Source organism: Physeter macrocephalus, chromosome 12, assembly GCF_002837175.3.
Source record: "Physeter macrocephalus isolate SW-GA chromosome 12, ASM283717v5, whole genome shotgun sequence".
Classification (NCBI taxonomy): Eukaryota; Metazoa; Chordata; class Mammalia; order Artiodactyla; family Physeteridae; genus Physeter; species Physeter macrocephalus.
Genome location: NC_041225.1, coordinates 26,566,024 through 26,583,282, shown reverse-complemented (window position 1 = coordinate 26,583,282; position 17,259 = coordinate 26,566,024). Strand labels below are relative to the sequence as shown.

General features: G+C 49.7%; 1 protein-coding gene across 3 annotated transcripts in view; it reads left to right on the top strand.

The window, feature by feature from the left end:
• Positions 1-910: 910 nt before the first annotated feature.
• Positions 911-17,259, top strand: part of MYT1L (myelin transcription factor 1 like) — a 152,714-nt gene continuing 136,365 nt past the window's right edge. For 2 of the 3 annotated variants that reach the window (XM_024118872.1, XM_024118871.1), the window contains exons 1-3: positions 14,182-14,236; positions 14,396-14,429; positions 14,664-14,726. In XM_024118872.1, the coding sequence (XP_023974640.1) occupies positions 14,182-14,236; positions 14,396-14,429; positions 14,664-14,726 (152 nt within the window). Of the gene's footprint in view, positions 1,047-14,181; positions 14,237-14,395; positions 14,430-14,663; positions 14,727-17,259 lie in introns of those variants that run through there. The other variant, XM_024118873.1, reaches the window with a different exon arrangement.

The window sequence follows — 17,259 nt, the reverse complement described above, 5'->3', positions numbered from 1 at the left end:
GCTCTTTCTTATTTGACTCAACTATCTAGCTTCCTGTAGTTCAAATGAGGAATTACAAAGAAAGGTGATGTCATACCTTAGCATTTTGCTGGTTGTCTGTGATAAGCTGGTTATCCGAAATGTCAGTGCCCAGAGGTTTTCATTCCAGCAAACCACATGAGCAAAAGGCACTGGACCCTTTGGAATGAATGAACCCATGTGAATGAACATCCACAGCAACTGCTGGGGAAGAGCTCCCACAGTCACCACTCAAAAGCTCGTGCAGGACTCTGGGACTCCGATTCCTGGCCCTGGGTCTCAGCCCCTCCGGTTCTCCTGGTGGGGGGGTGTGAACAGCCCGGCTGCATTGGGAAGAGTCCTAGATTTGGGAGCAAGAGGGTGCAGTTTCCCTTATGACTCTCCCGCTGACTAGCTGGGTAGCTTTGAGCAAATATCTCAACCTCTCTGTCAGTTTCTTCATTCAGAAAGTCACCATAGTTTGGTTGATGGATAAATAACATGCTGGATAAGGTGCTGTAAAGTCATCTAGCTCCACAAACGTTATGGAGACCAGCCTGGAGGGATGCTGGTCCCCCTGGACCAAGAGTTCTAGAACCTCCTCAGGTGGGGCAGAATGCTCCACAGTCTGCACAGCTGACTTGGCTGGCAGGGAACAAGTCTTCCCAGATGGAACCCAGGGAAGACCCTTTCTCGGAGACAAAGCAGCAGCCCCAAGTCCAGGAGAGGAATTCTCAAGGGCACCGTTGTATGTGGGTAGGACAGAAGACGTGGTCCCTGGGGGAAGCAGAGGGTCCATGGTCACTGCCGAGGGCATGTTATCTATTCACGCTGCTTCCTGGTGTCGTCATGAAATCATTAGGTGGTTTACCCTGTGGTCCCTGTTTTGCAGATGGAGAAATCGAGGCACAGAGAAATTAAGTGACTTCGCCGCAGCCACAGGCTGGGGAGGACCCGGATTAGAACTCAGAGAGAACTTGACTCTGGGCCTGTGTCCTGCCCACGGAGTCACGCTGCCTCCGTTCCTAGGAGAGAAGACTTCCTGCAAGGTAACCCCCCCGACCCCGCCCCACCGGCCGCGAGCGGTCCATGAGGAGGCCGTGCACTGCGCGTGCGTGGACCGCTGACAGCTCAGATGTCTGGTCTAGACCGTTGTCGGCAAACTGCATCCTTTCGTGATCACGACGGCTGCCTGCTCCCCGGCCTCCGCGGCCCCGTCTCCCCAGGTGCCCTCGTCCCGCCGCGAAGTGTCTCCACATCCTCCTCGTCAAGGCCTTTGTTTCATCCTCCTCTTCTCCTCTTTATGTATCTACCACCCCCGCCCCCACGGGCTGACCAACCCTATCCCAGGGGTTTAGAAAAGAGAGAGAAGCTCCCTTCAACCCTCCCCGAGCTCTTGTCTCACCCCTGGGCCTGTGAGGCCAGGCCTGGAGGGGCCCCCTTTGTGGCCTGTCCACTGAAGGGTCTGTGGGCCTCCCGCCTGTGGTCCCGCCCTTCTCCTGGGACTTGTCTCAGAAATCCACCACCGGTCTCCCGAGACCAAGCCCAGGTCACATCAGGGGTCAGAGGGGTCATCCAGCCCCACATCCCCCCATCCCAGGGATGAAACGTCCCCGCACTGGCCCGCGGCCGCCTGACCGCTTCCCAGTGTGGCCAGTGTCAGAACAGCGGACTGCATGCAGTGCCCCTCACACCCCGGGGTCCCAACTCAATGCTCCTTCCCTCCTACATCCTTCTAGAACTTTCTCTCACTTTCTGTTATGTGCTGTTTCTTTAGCTTCTCTTCCTGCCATTCGGGTGACTTTTCTCTTGAGGGTACATTTACTTCAATCTCTGAAAGCTCCTCGAGGTGAGGGGTGAGTCTCGTCTGGTGTTTTCCTCCCGCTGAGATGGACACATGAAGTCACAGGACTAGTCGGGACACAACGTCCCTCCTTACGTGGGCACGGCACTCCACAGTTTAAAGAGCCCCAGGGCCATCCTGAGTTTTCACACCCATCCGACCCTGCACTGAGCTCGCAGGAAGACACTCCTCTCACCGCGCAGTTTGTACAGATGATCAAACTGAGTCTTGAAGGGTGAAAATGTGCAGTAAGTGGGAGAAACGAAATGCCAAGCCCAGCCCTTTCTCTCTAAAATTCATATATGTTGCCTATTCAATAATTTCCAAGATATTTTAATTTCTGGAAATTTTCAGTGAATTGTGTATTTCGTCTCCCCTGAAACACAAACTTAGTTCACAGATTGCACTTTCTCTCACATGTAGACGTAAGCTTCTCTAATTTTTCTGTTCTTTATTCATTTAGTAGTGTTCCCCCCGCCAAAAAAGAGTAAAATAATTTTATAAAAACTGGATTTTAAAAAATTTTATAAACTAGAAAATCACTCGGATAGTTTCAAATCTTTATATAAATGAACATTTTTATTAATTGTTATAATGTCATAACATATTTGAATCTTTGAATTTCATTTTTTGTGCCACTTCATCAAAATTTAAATTGGGAAGAAAGTTGGAAAATGCTGAATATAGACCAGGTATATAGTCTCAGAAGCAGACTTATAGATCTGCTTGTGAATATAGAACATTATTGACTGTTCAAAGCAGTTTCCTCATCACATTTGTGGTTTTGTCACGGTCAGAAAGGGATGTGTTGTCTCTCTCTTCTTTTTCGCTCCCACCCGAGGGGCCTGTCTGGCTGAGGCAGGTGTTAATTAGACAAGGGAGCATCCTTCTTGGCCGGGTCACAAACACACAGCCCCGGATATAGAACAGACCCCAGAAGTGGGCCCGACATGCCAGGCGGGAGGAGGCTGTGCCCATCGAGGTCATGAGGGGCTGAGCCCGGAGAAGGCCCAGGGGACCGGGGTCCACCGGTGGGCAGGCTGAGGACCTCCAGGAGACGGGGCCGAGTGGGGAGGGCATGCCGGCCATAGAGCGCTGGGACTCTGTCCGGATGACCGTGGGATGGCCTGCATTGTGTGCTTCTATTTGGGAAAAACACCGCTAGCAAGGAAAACAAAGAAAATACTTGCAACAGATAAGGTGGGCAAAGGGGTTAACACCTTAAACATACAAAGAGCTATTATGAATTGATGTGAAAATTTTTAAAAGAAGAAACATAGGCAAAGGGTGAGAATAAGAACTTCCCAGCAGGGGAAACTTAGGAGGCTGAAGCTGGAAAATACTGACCTTCATTTTTGGTTGGAGAAGGAAAAATGTAAGCAACCATGTGACAGGTAACTTCACTCAGTAAAAATAACAGACTGCTGGGATCCATTGGAGATAAGCACTTAGATAATGGGCATAATCATACTTTACTAACGAGTGCATGGATTTCTACATTTTCTAAGAGTACTGACAATATCTTTTAAGAAAACCATATTATGGAAATGTGTACAAAGATGTGTGTGATATTTATTGCACCTTTTTATAGTGGAATAAAACAAATAAATGAAACACAACAACCTAACTATCCATTAGTAGGGGAATTTACAGAGATGGGTGGATAAATTTTTGACTGAAGAATATTATGTAGCCATTCAAAAAATGAGTGTAACAAAAATAAACTCAGAATGGCTTAAAGACTTAAACATGAGACATGACACCATAAAATTCCTAGAAGAGAGCATAGGCAAAACATTCTCTGACATAAATTGTACAGATGTTTTCTTAGGTCAGTTTCCCAAGGCAATAGAGATAAAAGCAAAAATAAACAAATGGGACCTAATCAAACTTACAAGCTTTTGCACAGCAAAGGAAACCATAAATATATATATATATATATATATATATATATATGTATATATATATATATGAAAAGACAACCTACAGAATGGGAGAAAATATTTGCAAACAATGTAACTGACAAGTGCTTAATTTCCAAAATATACAAACAGAACATCTCATACAACTCAACAACCAAAAAACAAACAACCCAATCCAAAAATAGGCAGAAGACCTAAACAGACATTTCTACAAAGAAGTCAATAGGCACATGAAAAGATGCTCAACATTGCTAATTACTAGAGAGATGCAGATCAAAACTACAATGAGGTATCACCTCACACCAGTCAGAATGGCCATCGTCAAATAGTCTACAAATAACAGATGCTGGGCAGGGTGTGGAGAAAAGGGAACCCTCCTACACTGTTGGTGGGAACGTAAGTTGTTGCAGCCACTGTGGAAAACGGTATGGAGGTTCCTCAGAAAACTAAAAATAGAGTCACCACATGATCCCACAATCCCACTCCTGGGCTTATATCTGGACAAAACTATAGTTAAAAAAGAGACATTCACCCCTATGTTCATAGCAGCACTATTCACAATAGCCAAGACATGGAGACAACCTAAATGTCCATCAACAGAGGGATGGATAAAAAAGATGAGGTACATATATACAATGGGATATTACTCAACCATAAAAAAGAATGAAATAATGCCATTTGCAGCAACGTGGATGGACCTCGAGATTATCATACTAAGTGAAGTAAGCCAGACAGAGAAAGACAAATATCACATGCTATCACTTACATGTGAAATCTAAAATACGACACAAATGAACCTGTCCATAAAACAGAAACAAAATCACCAACATAGAGAACAGACTTGTGGTTGCCAAGGGTAGTGTGGGGAGTTGGGGGAGGGATGGAGTGGGAGGCTGGGGTGAGCAGATGTAATAAGTTATTATATATACGATGGATGAACACCAAGGTCCTGCTGCATAGCACAGGGAACTCTATTCTATTCTATGATAAACCATAAAGGAAAAGACTATTAAAAAAAGAAAAGACTGTAAATATATATATGCATAACTGAATCACTTTGCTATACAGCAGAAATTAACACAACATTGTAAATCAACTACATTTCAGTTAAAAAATATCGAGTGTAAGCCATAGGCATTGACCTGGTGAGATAGCTGTGATTTTTAATAAGTGAAAAATAGCAACGTACAGAAAAGTTTGTGCATAATGGAGCCGGCTTTTATAAACAATAAGCATACGAAGGGAAAGCTGGTCTATTTATTCATTATGCTTTCAGAGTAGAGAGAAGGTTAGTAATCTTGGGATGAGGAAGTTGGATGAAGAGACTCTAGCTGTTGCTGTATCCCCACCGCAGAGCTGATGCGTCGCTGTACTTCTTTTGATTTTTTTCAACCCAGTAATGTAGAAGAAGTAAAGAAAAGGAAGGCAGGCATTGTTGCTCAGACTTAAGGAAGTCAACGGGAACTTTTCTGGGTTCCTAAGCCAGAGAATTCCATGATGGAAATAGGGTAGCATCACGGCTGTGCATGTAACAGGTTGACAAGGCGACAGGCCTCTAGGAGAGGACGGCAGTGAGTCGGTCTTAAAAGGTAAAGACTTAAACAGGTGCGGTATCCAGGGAGATGGAAAGAAGTGGGAAAAAAAATACAATGGCAAAGAGTGGAACATGATAAATGACTTGATGGAGAAATGAAGACTAGGAAAAGGCCAGATATGATCTTAAGGTTTCAGACTGAAAGAATGACCCCTTCCTTTGATCCGTAAACAACCACTGAGAAATAGTGGACCGATTCTAGGCTTTCACAGGCTCCCTCCTCCCAAGACCTTACAAAACAAGGCAGGAACACCTTCTGACCATGGTGCAGAGAAACAAACCTCTAATGAAGAAATGTACACGATCCTGAGGAGGACAGAAGTCAGAGCAATAATTGTAGCAAAACAGGAAGAAACCGCGTGCTTCGGGGAGGGCCCTGCACTGAACAGAAACGTAGGAGGCTGGTTTTCAGATGAATTTGCTGTGAGATGACCATACCCTGGAAGCAGCCAGAGCGTGGACTCGAGGTTGAAACGAGAGGTCAGGACTAGAGATGCTGGCTTGAGCCGTGGCAGCAGGGCAGTGGACACCTCCGCTCTGGGCGTGTGTGGACCTGAGGGACCGGACGGAGCCGGGGACCAGGAGCCAGTGATCCGGGGAAAGGGGGCTGTAGCGTGAGTGTCCGCTGAGGGATGAGACGGATCGGCTTTGGGGAGTCAGGGAACAGGCCCCAGTGATCTCGGAAGCGGGTTCCAGAAGCACCATCCTCCGGTGGCTGGGAGAAAGGCCACTGCTGGAGAAGTTTCACAGCGAAGGAGAGGTGGGACCGTCACCAAAGTCAGCAGGCCGGGTGGGGGTCCTGAGCCGAAGGGGAGCAGGAGGGCCTGTGAGAGGAACAGGTTAAACTCACTGGGGCGGGGGTGGGCAGGGAGAAGACCAGGACCCCCAGGAAGTGGCCTCGCAGCCCTGAAGTTGGGGGCAGACGGCGGTGGTCAAGCACTTGAGCATGGGACTCGGCCGTGACCTCCAGCTCCGCTGTCTTTTCTAGTCGCCTGACCTTGGCCCAAGTCACTGACTGACCCTCTGAAAGTCCTGTACTTTGTCATCTTGACCCCCCACGTGATGCTGCTTCCAGGCAGAAGCCAGAGTCACTGTGAGGACCCTGCGAGGCGTCCCTGAAACCATCTTCAGCCTGTCTTTTTTGAATATTCATTCTATACTTTTTTGAAGCCTCCCCTTCCTATAGAGGGATATTGAGTTCTGGGAGATGATTCACTTTTTTTCCCTCCTTTCCTTTACTGTGTAGAGCATCCAAGCCCCTTAAATAACTTCCCTCCATCCCCACGTTGCCAAGAAAGTTTGCCCAGTGTCCACACAATCTTTAAGGGAGCTTATGTATTTTTATTTAGTACAACTCAGCAAATATTTATCACCGAGCAACTGCTCTGTGCCAGGCACCATGCCAGGAGCTAAAGAGCCAGAGACCGACACGCCTGTCCTGTCCCAGCCTGCCTGGCACGGCTCCCTGGGGCCAGGTCCACCCGTGCACAGGTGGGTCTGAGATGCCCCCATGTCCCCGGGTGCCAGGACGATAGCAGTTCTCCAGCCTGGTCCAGGGAACTTAGGAGTCTAGAAACTATTAAAATACTTGGATTGAGGAAGATTGTCAAAAGTGCAAGAGAAATACTCGCAACTGGAAAAGAAAGTTGTGTTCCCCACCTCTTCACACACACACACACACACACACACACACACACACACAGGTTTTAAGTTTCATCAATATAGCCAAATTTGGGGCTCTAGAAGTCATTATGGAGACTGTACTCTGAAGGTATGCACCATGGTGCTGGTTCAGATACTCAAAGGCCAGTAAAATGTTTGGTATTAGGAAAAGCTAGTTAAAAATGGCATCATCTTACCCTACATCACAAGAGTTGTGTATGTCCTTAACTTGGGTATTATGAGCATTTCTGTTTCCGTGTCTTTGGGAAAACACGACACCTAGAAAACCGAGCTGGGAAGGATATGCACAGACATCTTCAAGCATCGCTCGGGTACCAGGCACCAGGCCGGGTTCTCCCATAAAATCATTCCGTCCAAGTCTCTTGACCACCCAGTGGGATAAGTAGGGATTTTGCACATGACAGAACTGAGATTCACTTTGTTAGTAAACGTGGAGCCACAGTCACACCCGGGCCACCTGCTTCTGAGATGCACCTGCCTCGCCGCACGCACAGGTAGATGGACATCCACAGAGACGGGGGAGGATCGCTGCTGACACAGAGGAGTCCCCGGACGCCAGCCCCTCCATCAGGAGAGCCGACAGTTAGGAGATTACCCCACTGTCTGCAGGGCCCAGAGATGTTCAGGAACCGCACAGGACCTTGCGCCCAGCCCACATCCACTCTCCTGGAGGGTCCCTGCTGAGTGCCGGCACCTGGGAGGGGCAGGAGGTGCAGGTGTCTCTGGGGAAGATGGAAGCCTAAACAAGCACCTTAAGACAAGAGCGTAATTCCTTTGAAGACAAGTACAAAGTCTCTGCAAACTCATCTGCAGGAACTTTCTGGGAAATTAAAGAACAACTACTCCAAGAAGAGGGATGGAGAGGAATTTAAATACATCATTAAACACTGAGCCAAAGCTCCCGGCCAGAGACCCAGGTGGCTTTTGGAGAGGCTGCCATGTTCTGAACCTTCGGCGAGTCCATCCAGCCCTCTGAGACCCACACCTCAGGCCCCCACTGCCCACGGAAGTCCTGATGACAGATGCGGGGTCTGGAGCTAGGACGGGATACTATTCCTATAAAATTACATAAAATCCCACAACGTTCATGTATTTTAGGTCTGGCTTCTCCTTGACCCTTGAGAGGCCCTGGAACTTAGATGTTCTGCTCTGCTGTCCTCAAACGCAGTTATCCTCCAGGGCAGAGAGCCCTGGGCAGGAGCAGGGACCCCCAGGGAGACCCAGCCCCAGGCAGCCTGGACACAGCTGTCAGCATTGTCGGAGCCCCTCTTCTGAGACAACTGGAACCACATCGAGAGCAACACAGTCAAACACCCCAGGGCTGGGCGGGGGTCACACACAAGGTATGGGATGGACATGGGGCTGCCACGTGGAACGCAGCCACGCCAGCCAACTGTGGCCAAGAGTGTAACGCTTCCAGATCCCCTGATTTTTCCAGAAAAAAAGTCAGGAATTCAGGTTTGGATATGAAATCTCCAGATTTTTAGGTGTGGGTCTGATGTGTTACGTATTAAGAGCCTCAGGGAAGGCGTGTTGCCTCCTGCTCCAGTGCGGGTCTCGGTCGCGCTTCTAACGCCGAGCTTTACAATGACTTTAGGAATTCTTTGTAGGTCACAAAGAAGTGCTTGACGTTTACTAAGTACTTACTGACCAGTTCATAACTTATTAGCCTCCAAGCCTCCTCATTCCAATGAACTTCAAATATGCTACTTCCTCTGTTATCCTAGATTTCCCCCAAAACTGCTACTCACAGAATCGTCCGGGAGCGAGGAGTGTATGCGGCTTTCCCTCTGGTCCCCGAGCACGGAGGCAGCGGCTCACGTGGGGGTCAGGTGGGCGAGGCCCCGCTCACACCGCCGTCAGGGGCGGGAGGCGGGCAGCGGCCAGCGGCTTCCTTCTCGTGTTTGCCCGGAGAATTCCTGGTTTCTCGTCTCAGTCTCTCTTGCCTCTGTCGGCACCAACCATCCTCTGCAAACACGCGCGTCTGGGGTGAAGCGTGGGATCCACGGTCTCCTTCCTTTGAGGGGGGTTGACTGGGTACCCTCCTCCGTGACCGGGAAAAGGAGAGGAGGAAGCAAAGGAAAAGTTAGGAGCGGAAAACCCAAGGCTTTGCCTGTGTTTTATTTGTCTAATTTTTCCTTATTGCCATCCTAAGAGGTGGGATAACTAAACTGAAAAATTATAAATTGTGGACCATAAACCCCTTTATTTCTTCTAATTTTGTAACCTTTGGACAACAACGCTATCCTTTGTCTTAATATAAATATTGGATAGGATTCCTCCATCTCAACATATTTGCACTACATTAAATTCACTAAAAAGCAGAAAATGTCGTATTTCGGAAAACACTTTACATTGTTAACAGTATTTTTTTAAACGCTACTCAAGGATGACTAAGATACGTAATCTCCGATTCTCGCTGATCTTTCCCGGTGGATTTTTTTATGAACCAAAACTTCCCTGCGTCTGAACTGAGACGAGGAAGCGGCTTCCATCACGTGGAGCTGCGTGGGGCCGGGTCTTGTTTGACTAGGAGACCTCGGTTACCTAGGAGACGGTGACCCCGGGCATGGAAGCTCTCCGGAAACAGCTGCACGCAGTTTGATCTGCACACTTGGTTTTGCCAGAGCTTCTAGTTTTCCCTTCATTACACCTTCCCCGACTTTCTCACTGTCACACAGCTCGGGCTGCCGCCTGCCTGCAGTCCTCCCTCCTCGGTGATGCTAATGAACAGTGAGTGACCGCAGGTTGGGTGGCAGCGGGTACAAGGTAGGGCCTGGCTGATGACACAGTGACGCCTACTTCCCCAGTGACTGGGGAGTGGCTGGGGAAAAGGAGGGAGCTCAGGCTCTGTGTCGAGTCCCAGCTTCCCACCGCGGAGACTGCGGCCGGCCCGAGGGTCCCCTGCCCCGTCCCTGCAGAGGGAGAGCCGGTGACGGTGCGTGGAGACGTGGGTTAGGACACGGATGGGCCCTCGCCGTCCCAAGACCCCACATCCGGCCCCTCCCAGGGGCATTGCTGTGGCCTGGAGCCTGTTCAGCCTCCAAAGGCTTGAAGGAATCTACGAATGGGCGATTTTTGGTATAGTTAATACTCTTGCTATCTCCACTAAGGCTCACCCTGACCAGAGTGTGCATTTTACTGGCGGGGAGGATGGGGGGAAATCAAACAGTAAAGTAAATCCTACTTCCAGGTTCAAGCTTACATATTACAACATAATTCACTGCCCTCTCTTCAGTGAGTCATTCTGATGGCTTCTGTTGGTTCAAAAGTAAAGTTTTTAAATTCTAGACTTTAAGTATAAAACCATTTTAAGCTCCTAAGAAAAGCTCTCTTTATTTTGAAGATAAACAGTGGGCTTAAAAATAAAAGAATTAATGCTGTAGGAGTTCCTTAAGGATGATTTTTCTAAATGTGAATCACTAGAGCGGGAATCAGAAACCCAGGCAGAGGTAACCAGGTTGCTTCTGTCCAGGCCCAGGCAAGACCAGAGCCCGTAGGTTAGAAAGTGCCGCTTATGAACTGTTCAGGCATCACCAGTGAAGCTCCTGCACCTCAGGTCTCAGACCCCTTGGAAGAGCAAATTCAAACACACAGCTCCCCTGATGCTTCCGAGGAAGACGCCGTCAGGTGGGACAGGGTGGGTGAAAACAGGCAGGAGTGGGGACGCAGGCAGGGGGCCTGCAGGAGTCGGGGGCCCTGCCCACACTCCCAGGTGTAGACTTGGAAAATGAAAACGCCTCCTCACATATTTCCCACCGTGAATGGTACGCTCTCTGCCTAATCTGACCCTCGCCGGCAGTTTCCGGACATGGGTAGGTGAGTGTGAGAAGGAAGTTTGAATCTGTTTTGCTACTTTGCCTTTTCAGATTCTTTTCCCTTATGGGTTATTACAAAATATTGAGTAGAGTTCCCTGTGCTGTACAGTAGGTCTTTGTTGGTTATCTATTTCATATACAGCAGTGTGCGTATGTTAATCCCAACCTTAAAGGCTTATTTACAAGAGAGCAAAACCCACTACAGAGCCTGGAATTCAAACAGGACTGGCCCTGGAATAAACAGAGCAGTGGCACAGAGCAGTCCACAAAGGGACCCAGCTGGGGTGGGAAATTAGCACAGCAAGAGGGTGTATTTTAGTTGGGGCGGGGGTGGAGCTAGTATTTATTAATTGAAGGATTAGTGGCAGAATTAACTGTCCATCTAGAAGAAAATAAGGTTGTCCCATACGTTAAAAAAATGGATTAAAACGTAAATGTAAAAAATAAAACGATTCTTAGGCAACCATATGAGCAATTAGCTGGTAAGCCAAGGTTTTCGACTTTATACCCACAGAGCGATGGCCTCGATGCCCTTTTGGTGACAAGCCCTCTCCTGGGCGACGGCCGGAGTTTATTTCAGATGCTGCACAAATATCCGTGACAAGGGTACGGGCTTCCCGAGCGTGACTGGCCGTGTCCCCCTGAAGCTCCGAGGAGCCCGCGCCAGCCGAAGGAGGCCCCCCAGTGAACCCCGAGCACCCCCAGGCCCCCCGGAACTCCCCACGTGCCTGTGCCCCAGGGCCTTTGCGCATCCGGTTCCCTCTGCCTGGAACATCTGCCCCAACCCTTTTTTAACCTGAAACCTGCAATTTTCCTTGAAAACGGCACATATTTTGATTCCCCCTGGGAGCCTCTGTCCACCTCCCGAAGGGTTACCTTCATCTCGTCTGTGTTCTGTTATGTTCTCAGGGCCCTGACACGTCTCCACTCGGTTTTGAGTTCCTTAAAGAACAGGCCTCCATCCCGTCGTCTCTGCATCCCTGGTCCTAGGACAGGTGTGCAGTGTCAGGAGATGCTCCACTTGCACAGAACAGGACCCGGCATTTCCTCTGTCACCCGTCGCCCCGGGGCGTGTGGGCCCTGTTTGCGCGCTTTGCTAAACTGTTAGCGTTGGAGAGGATTTCCAGGTGCAGTAGCCGCCTCAGAGCTGTGACGTGCCACCCGGGGTACTGCTGACTCACACTGCGTCTGCCTTCTGGGCTTCCACACCCTGAGCGGGGCTGATGCAGCAGAGGAAGGGCAGCCACCCAAGGAGGCCCGGCACCGCGCGCGCCACGTCGACCCTCCTTGAAACGTTTCCCAGCGCCTCTCCGTCTCTCTGCGCCTGTCCTCCCTGCAGGGTCAGCTGCATGTCAGGACGCAGGCCGACTTGGTGGAGGCCCTTCCCCCCGGGCAGGTCACCCCCTCTCGCCCCGGTCTGCTCCCCTCTGCGCTCTCTCGAGCTGCTGCTGAATTCATTTCTTTATAAATATGCTGGCGAGGGATCCCTCCCGAACTCAAGAACCACCAACAGCTGTCTATCCGCTGGGTCACTGGTGGCCCTCCAGGTCCGTCCAGGCCCCCAAGGTGCCCTTCCCACTCCCCCTGTGGCCAAGCGCTCCCTGCTCCGCCAAGCCCGTCCCCTCGAGCTTCCACCTTGTTCCCGCCGTCTCCTTGACCCACCATCTCCCCAGCAAACGGACTCGCCACCTCATTCACTGGCGCGTCCATCCAAGTACGCGTTCCTAGTATCTGCATGTCAGCTGAGCCTCTGCATGTATCTATATACCCGGGTGGATGTGTAAGTCCCTTCTTCCCACTACACCTAAACTAATCGTCCTGAAGTATCTCAGCTTTCCCTGAGAAATCCCCCCTCAGTGATTCACCTCGCGTGGGCGCCTCCTTTCCTGAAATTCTTCTTATTTCATTAAATCTGCCAAATCTTAGGTCTGTGCGGATACATCGCCCATTAGATATTAAGCTCATTAAATGAACTTACATTTTTAATTTTAGGTATTTTTTATTATTCCACACACAAGAGTAATAAATAAATATTGGTTGGTCAGTTGGTATGAACATTCAGTCAGACTCTGTGCAAGATCTCGCCTTGCTGATGGTTTATTTCAATAGCAGATCCGCCCAGGCCTTTTCTATAATGTCACCTAGCAGAGCCACAATTGTCCAACGAGAGTCTTCTTTCCCAAATTCTGACGTTTCTTGTCATAGACTGTGAAGGAAGTGAACTGTGTATACGTGACTTTTTGTTGTGGTTTTTGGAGCATCGTTAGTTGAGTTACAATGTTGTGTTAGTTTCTGCTGCCCTCAGTTATAGATATGTATCTTCTTCTTCCTATTGTTTTCCATGATGGTTTATCCCAGCCTATTGCACACAGTCCCCTGTGCTCTGCAGCAGGACCTTGCTGTCTATCATCCTCTAGGGACTAGTTTGCATCTGCTAACCCCAAACTCCCAGTCCATCCCTCCCACACACCCCCCAATACATGACATTTTACGATGTCCCCATCTTCCGCCCAGAACGCAGCTCTGGCCACAATGGGCAGGGTGAAAAATGACACAGTCCAGGTTGGAATCTGGTCAGAGGAGCTGTCGTCTTTACCGCTCATCTCTTGTCAGCCCCTCTGATGCGTTGAGTGGAATTCTCCCATGATGCGGTTTTGCTGTGTATGAATTACTCACATTCAGCCGCCTGGCAGTATGTTCCCGTGGCTTAAAGAGGAAGTGTAGACAGCGGCTGGTTTCAGGACCCTGCACCAAATGGTGATCTTGGGCAAGTCACAGCTGTAAAGGAAGTGTAATAAAGACGCCTCCCTTACAGAATCGTGTGAGGACCCTGCAAGGTGATAGATGGAAACACTCTGTCATCTCCAAGCGTGAGCCTTGCTGTGACCCTGGAAAGCGTCCTGACGATTTAGATCAAGGTAGATGCAGTTGTCCCCCAGGACTAGACCATGGCGAGAGTAGCCCGCACGCTGAAACGTGTCCCTCTGTGACACCCACCTCCTCCCCGCCGCGACTCCTCGATCAGGTTAAACACTTCGGCTACAAGGAGAATCTAGACGTTAATATATGCATTTTTTTCCTCCCTGCAAACTTCAGCCCTATCCATTATATTCTTGGTACAAAGTACAGCTCAGACTGACCGACCCAGATGTGTCCTGATCAAAGTCTTCCCCTGCGGGGGCCCTGCAAGACGAGGTCTGCTTTGTTATTTTTAAACAACACGTTTAGATTGCCCGGTCCTTCCCCAGCAGCACCCCTTTACAGAGGGAAACCGTCCCTGAATTGCCAGCGGAAAGCTCGCTGACCGCCTTCCTCTCTCCCCAGATGGAGGTGGACGCCGAGGAGAAGCGGCACCGCACGCGGTCCAAAGGGGTTCGAGGTACGTCCCTGCTTCCAGCTCCCTGGGGGCCCCGCCGGGGCCCCCTCTGTCCCGCAGAAGCCCTCAGGCCCGGCCTGGACACCAGCCCCTCGGGAGCTGTCTGTGGAAGAGGGGTTCTTGGGATCGATCCTCAGTTTGTCTCTTTTCCTCTCTCTGCAGTTCCTGTGGAGCCGGCCATACAGGAGCTGTTCAGGTTAGTGAACAGGACGGGCAGTTAGCCTGTTCAGAGAGCGGGCAGGATGCTTCCCCAGCAGCGGGTCAGAGACTGTGCGTCGTAGCAGAGACAGGGCTTTCGCGCTCCCGGGGGACCCGGGGCCTGCTCCCCAGCCCCCTCCTCCCAGTTTCCGGTCCTCCCTGTCTGTCTGCGTCCCCCGCTTCCCCCTCCCGTCCAGGTGGCACCCGAGTGACCCATCCTTTCCTCTTGCAGCTGTCCCACCCCTGGCTGTGACGGCAGTGGCCACGTCAGCGGAAAATATGCGAGACACAGAAGGTAAGGCCTCGGTTCTTCACGCCGTGCTGAGCGACTCGTGGGCACAGTGAATGGGGACCGTCTCGGGGAAGCTTTCCTGTCCTCCTCGGACGTGGGGCTCTCGCAAGACGTTGTGACCGCCTTCTGGGGCAGCGTTTACCCCACACCAGGGGTGACGGCTGAGGGCCAGCCTTGCACCTCTCCCCACTTGCTCCCTGGGATCCTCCCCTAGGTCACTGGGAGCCACATTTCTCCTCCCCGTTTTCTCCTTCCGTAGCTCAGGATGGTAAACATCCGGTGGTAAAGTAAAGCGTGAACTTCCTGATCTTCCTGTGGGCGCTCGGCTGGTCCTGGGAAAGGAGGTCCAGGCCTGGCACCGGGCAGCTGCAGGGGAAGTTCGGAGCAGGAGGCGAAAGTCCAGGCAGATCACGCTCGGGAGGCTTTGGGGCTTAGACGTGACGCTCGTAGACACCGGGGTTTCATGTCCGTGACAGAGGGGGCAGCACCTGGAGCACAGGACAGGCAGGTAATTGCTGCTAAAACGCGCCACAGCGGAATCGCATCCTTCACACCGAGGCTGCGAGTCACGTGAGCTGGCTCAGTCTTGAGAGTCACTTCTCCCGGGATCCCTTTCCCGGTGGTACTAAGGCAGCTTCACCTTTCAGTGGAAGGTTTGGGGTATGATGAGTTAGAGATGTTTACGGGCCGTGACACATTTTTGGCTTAATTCCCACAAACAAGGGTGCCAGGACTGAGGCCAGTTCAGCCCAGGCAGCCACCGGGGGCCAGGCGCAGGCACCGGAAGCCCGAGAGCTGGAGCAGGTGCCCGGAGCACCCCAGGGTGACCGTCCTTCGCTGCCTTCCACTTTATTTCCTTTCCGGCTGAACACTAATTCACGGATGAAATCAAGCAATTATTATGATTGTCCTTTAGCAACATCAAGGGGAAAATGACAAATTATTCCAAAATACCCGCGCTAGCATTTAAGGAGGCAGGGAATTTTCAGCGGGCTTCCGTGATGAAATGGTTTCACACCAAAGGAACGACGGGCCATGGTTAAGAGAATTTTGTGACTTAAATTATTATATTTAATTTATTATATTATTATTTGATTGTGAAAAATTATCGAATTATGTAATTTAAATATGTGGTTTTTTTTAACTATTTGTTATCTTATGAAGGAGTATATATGTAAATTCTTTTCTAAAAATCCAGTTTTTAAAAACTGGATCGTTTATGTTTACAATGGAAAACAAGTTAGCCAACCACGAGTGGATTTTTTCCCCTAATCATCTCTTCACTAGACAATAGTTAAACTTGATTATTTTGCTACTAGAAGGAACGATTCAGTTTGACTAAAAATTTTTAATTAGGAGTCAGCTAGTTTTAATTGGGTGTCATAACCACACTTTTGCTGGAAAAATCATGAAGTTCCCAAAGAATTGTTTCAAGCGTTTGTATTCCTACCCAAGGTGCATCCCCTAGAGCTGTGGACTGATGGGCCCTGTGGGATGCAGCGTGTGCGCGCAGCTCTCCCTGGGATCTCCTCCACCGCTCAGAAAACGGTGCTCAGCCTTAGGCTGGGAACAATTCGAAGCCAGCTGGGCCCCGCCCTCCTCTGAGACCTGACGCTGCTGAGAGCACAGAACACCCTGAATGTTTCAGGAGTGAAGTAGGCGGAGTTTGAGAGAGAAGTCACAGAAACAGCCAAATCGGAAAATTTTACAACACAAATAATTTCGATTTGTTAAATTTAAAATGTAATTTTTTACCATGAGTCATAGTGTTTGCAGTTACTGGAATTCCCACTGTTTTAATAGAAATAGTGAACGGGGAGGCGTCCTGTGGGAAGCCAGCGCACAGACACTGGACCCAGTTTCCCCTTTGCCACTCGTTACCCCTTAAGGGGCTTTGGGTGAATTATTTAACATGTATTGACTTCAAATTTCCTCGGTTTTAACATGAGCAAGTTGCAGACTTTGTTATGTAAAACTAATTACCATTCAAAACTTAGGTCACAGATAAGACTTCTCTCCAAGGAATCTCACTGAGGTATCAAGTGAGGCTTTCTCAATTTTATTTTTCAATGTCTGTGTACTATCAGCAGTTTTTAACTAAGGGGTGACATTTGAATTGCTCAGACTGAAAAGGGGCTCCTTGTAGTAGATAAGATTCGTGCGTACACCTCAACATCTCTTGACTAGTGCTATTTCAAAGTTGTGAGACTTCAATTATATCTGGCTTTGTTTTTTTCTATTTTTAGAAGATTTCCTAAATGACCGTTTCTCCCCTGTGACAGCTGCTCATGCACTTAAATACCTGCACTACCTGCCCACGCCAACACAGGTGTCACCGTGCCCTCTGCCCTGTCCCTGCTGATACTCGAGCACGTGAGGCCCCTTCAGATAGGACAAGGGCAGCAGCCTCAGTTTGGGTCTTGATGAAACTGCCCATTCCTTCGGTCTTTTTTTTTTTTTTTTTTTTTTTTTGTGGTACGCGGGCCTCCCTCTGCCGTGGCCTCTCCCGTTCCGGGGCACAGGCTCCGGACGCGCG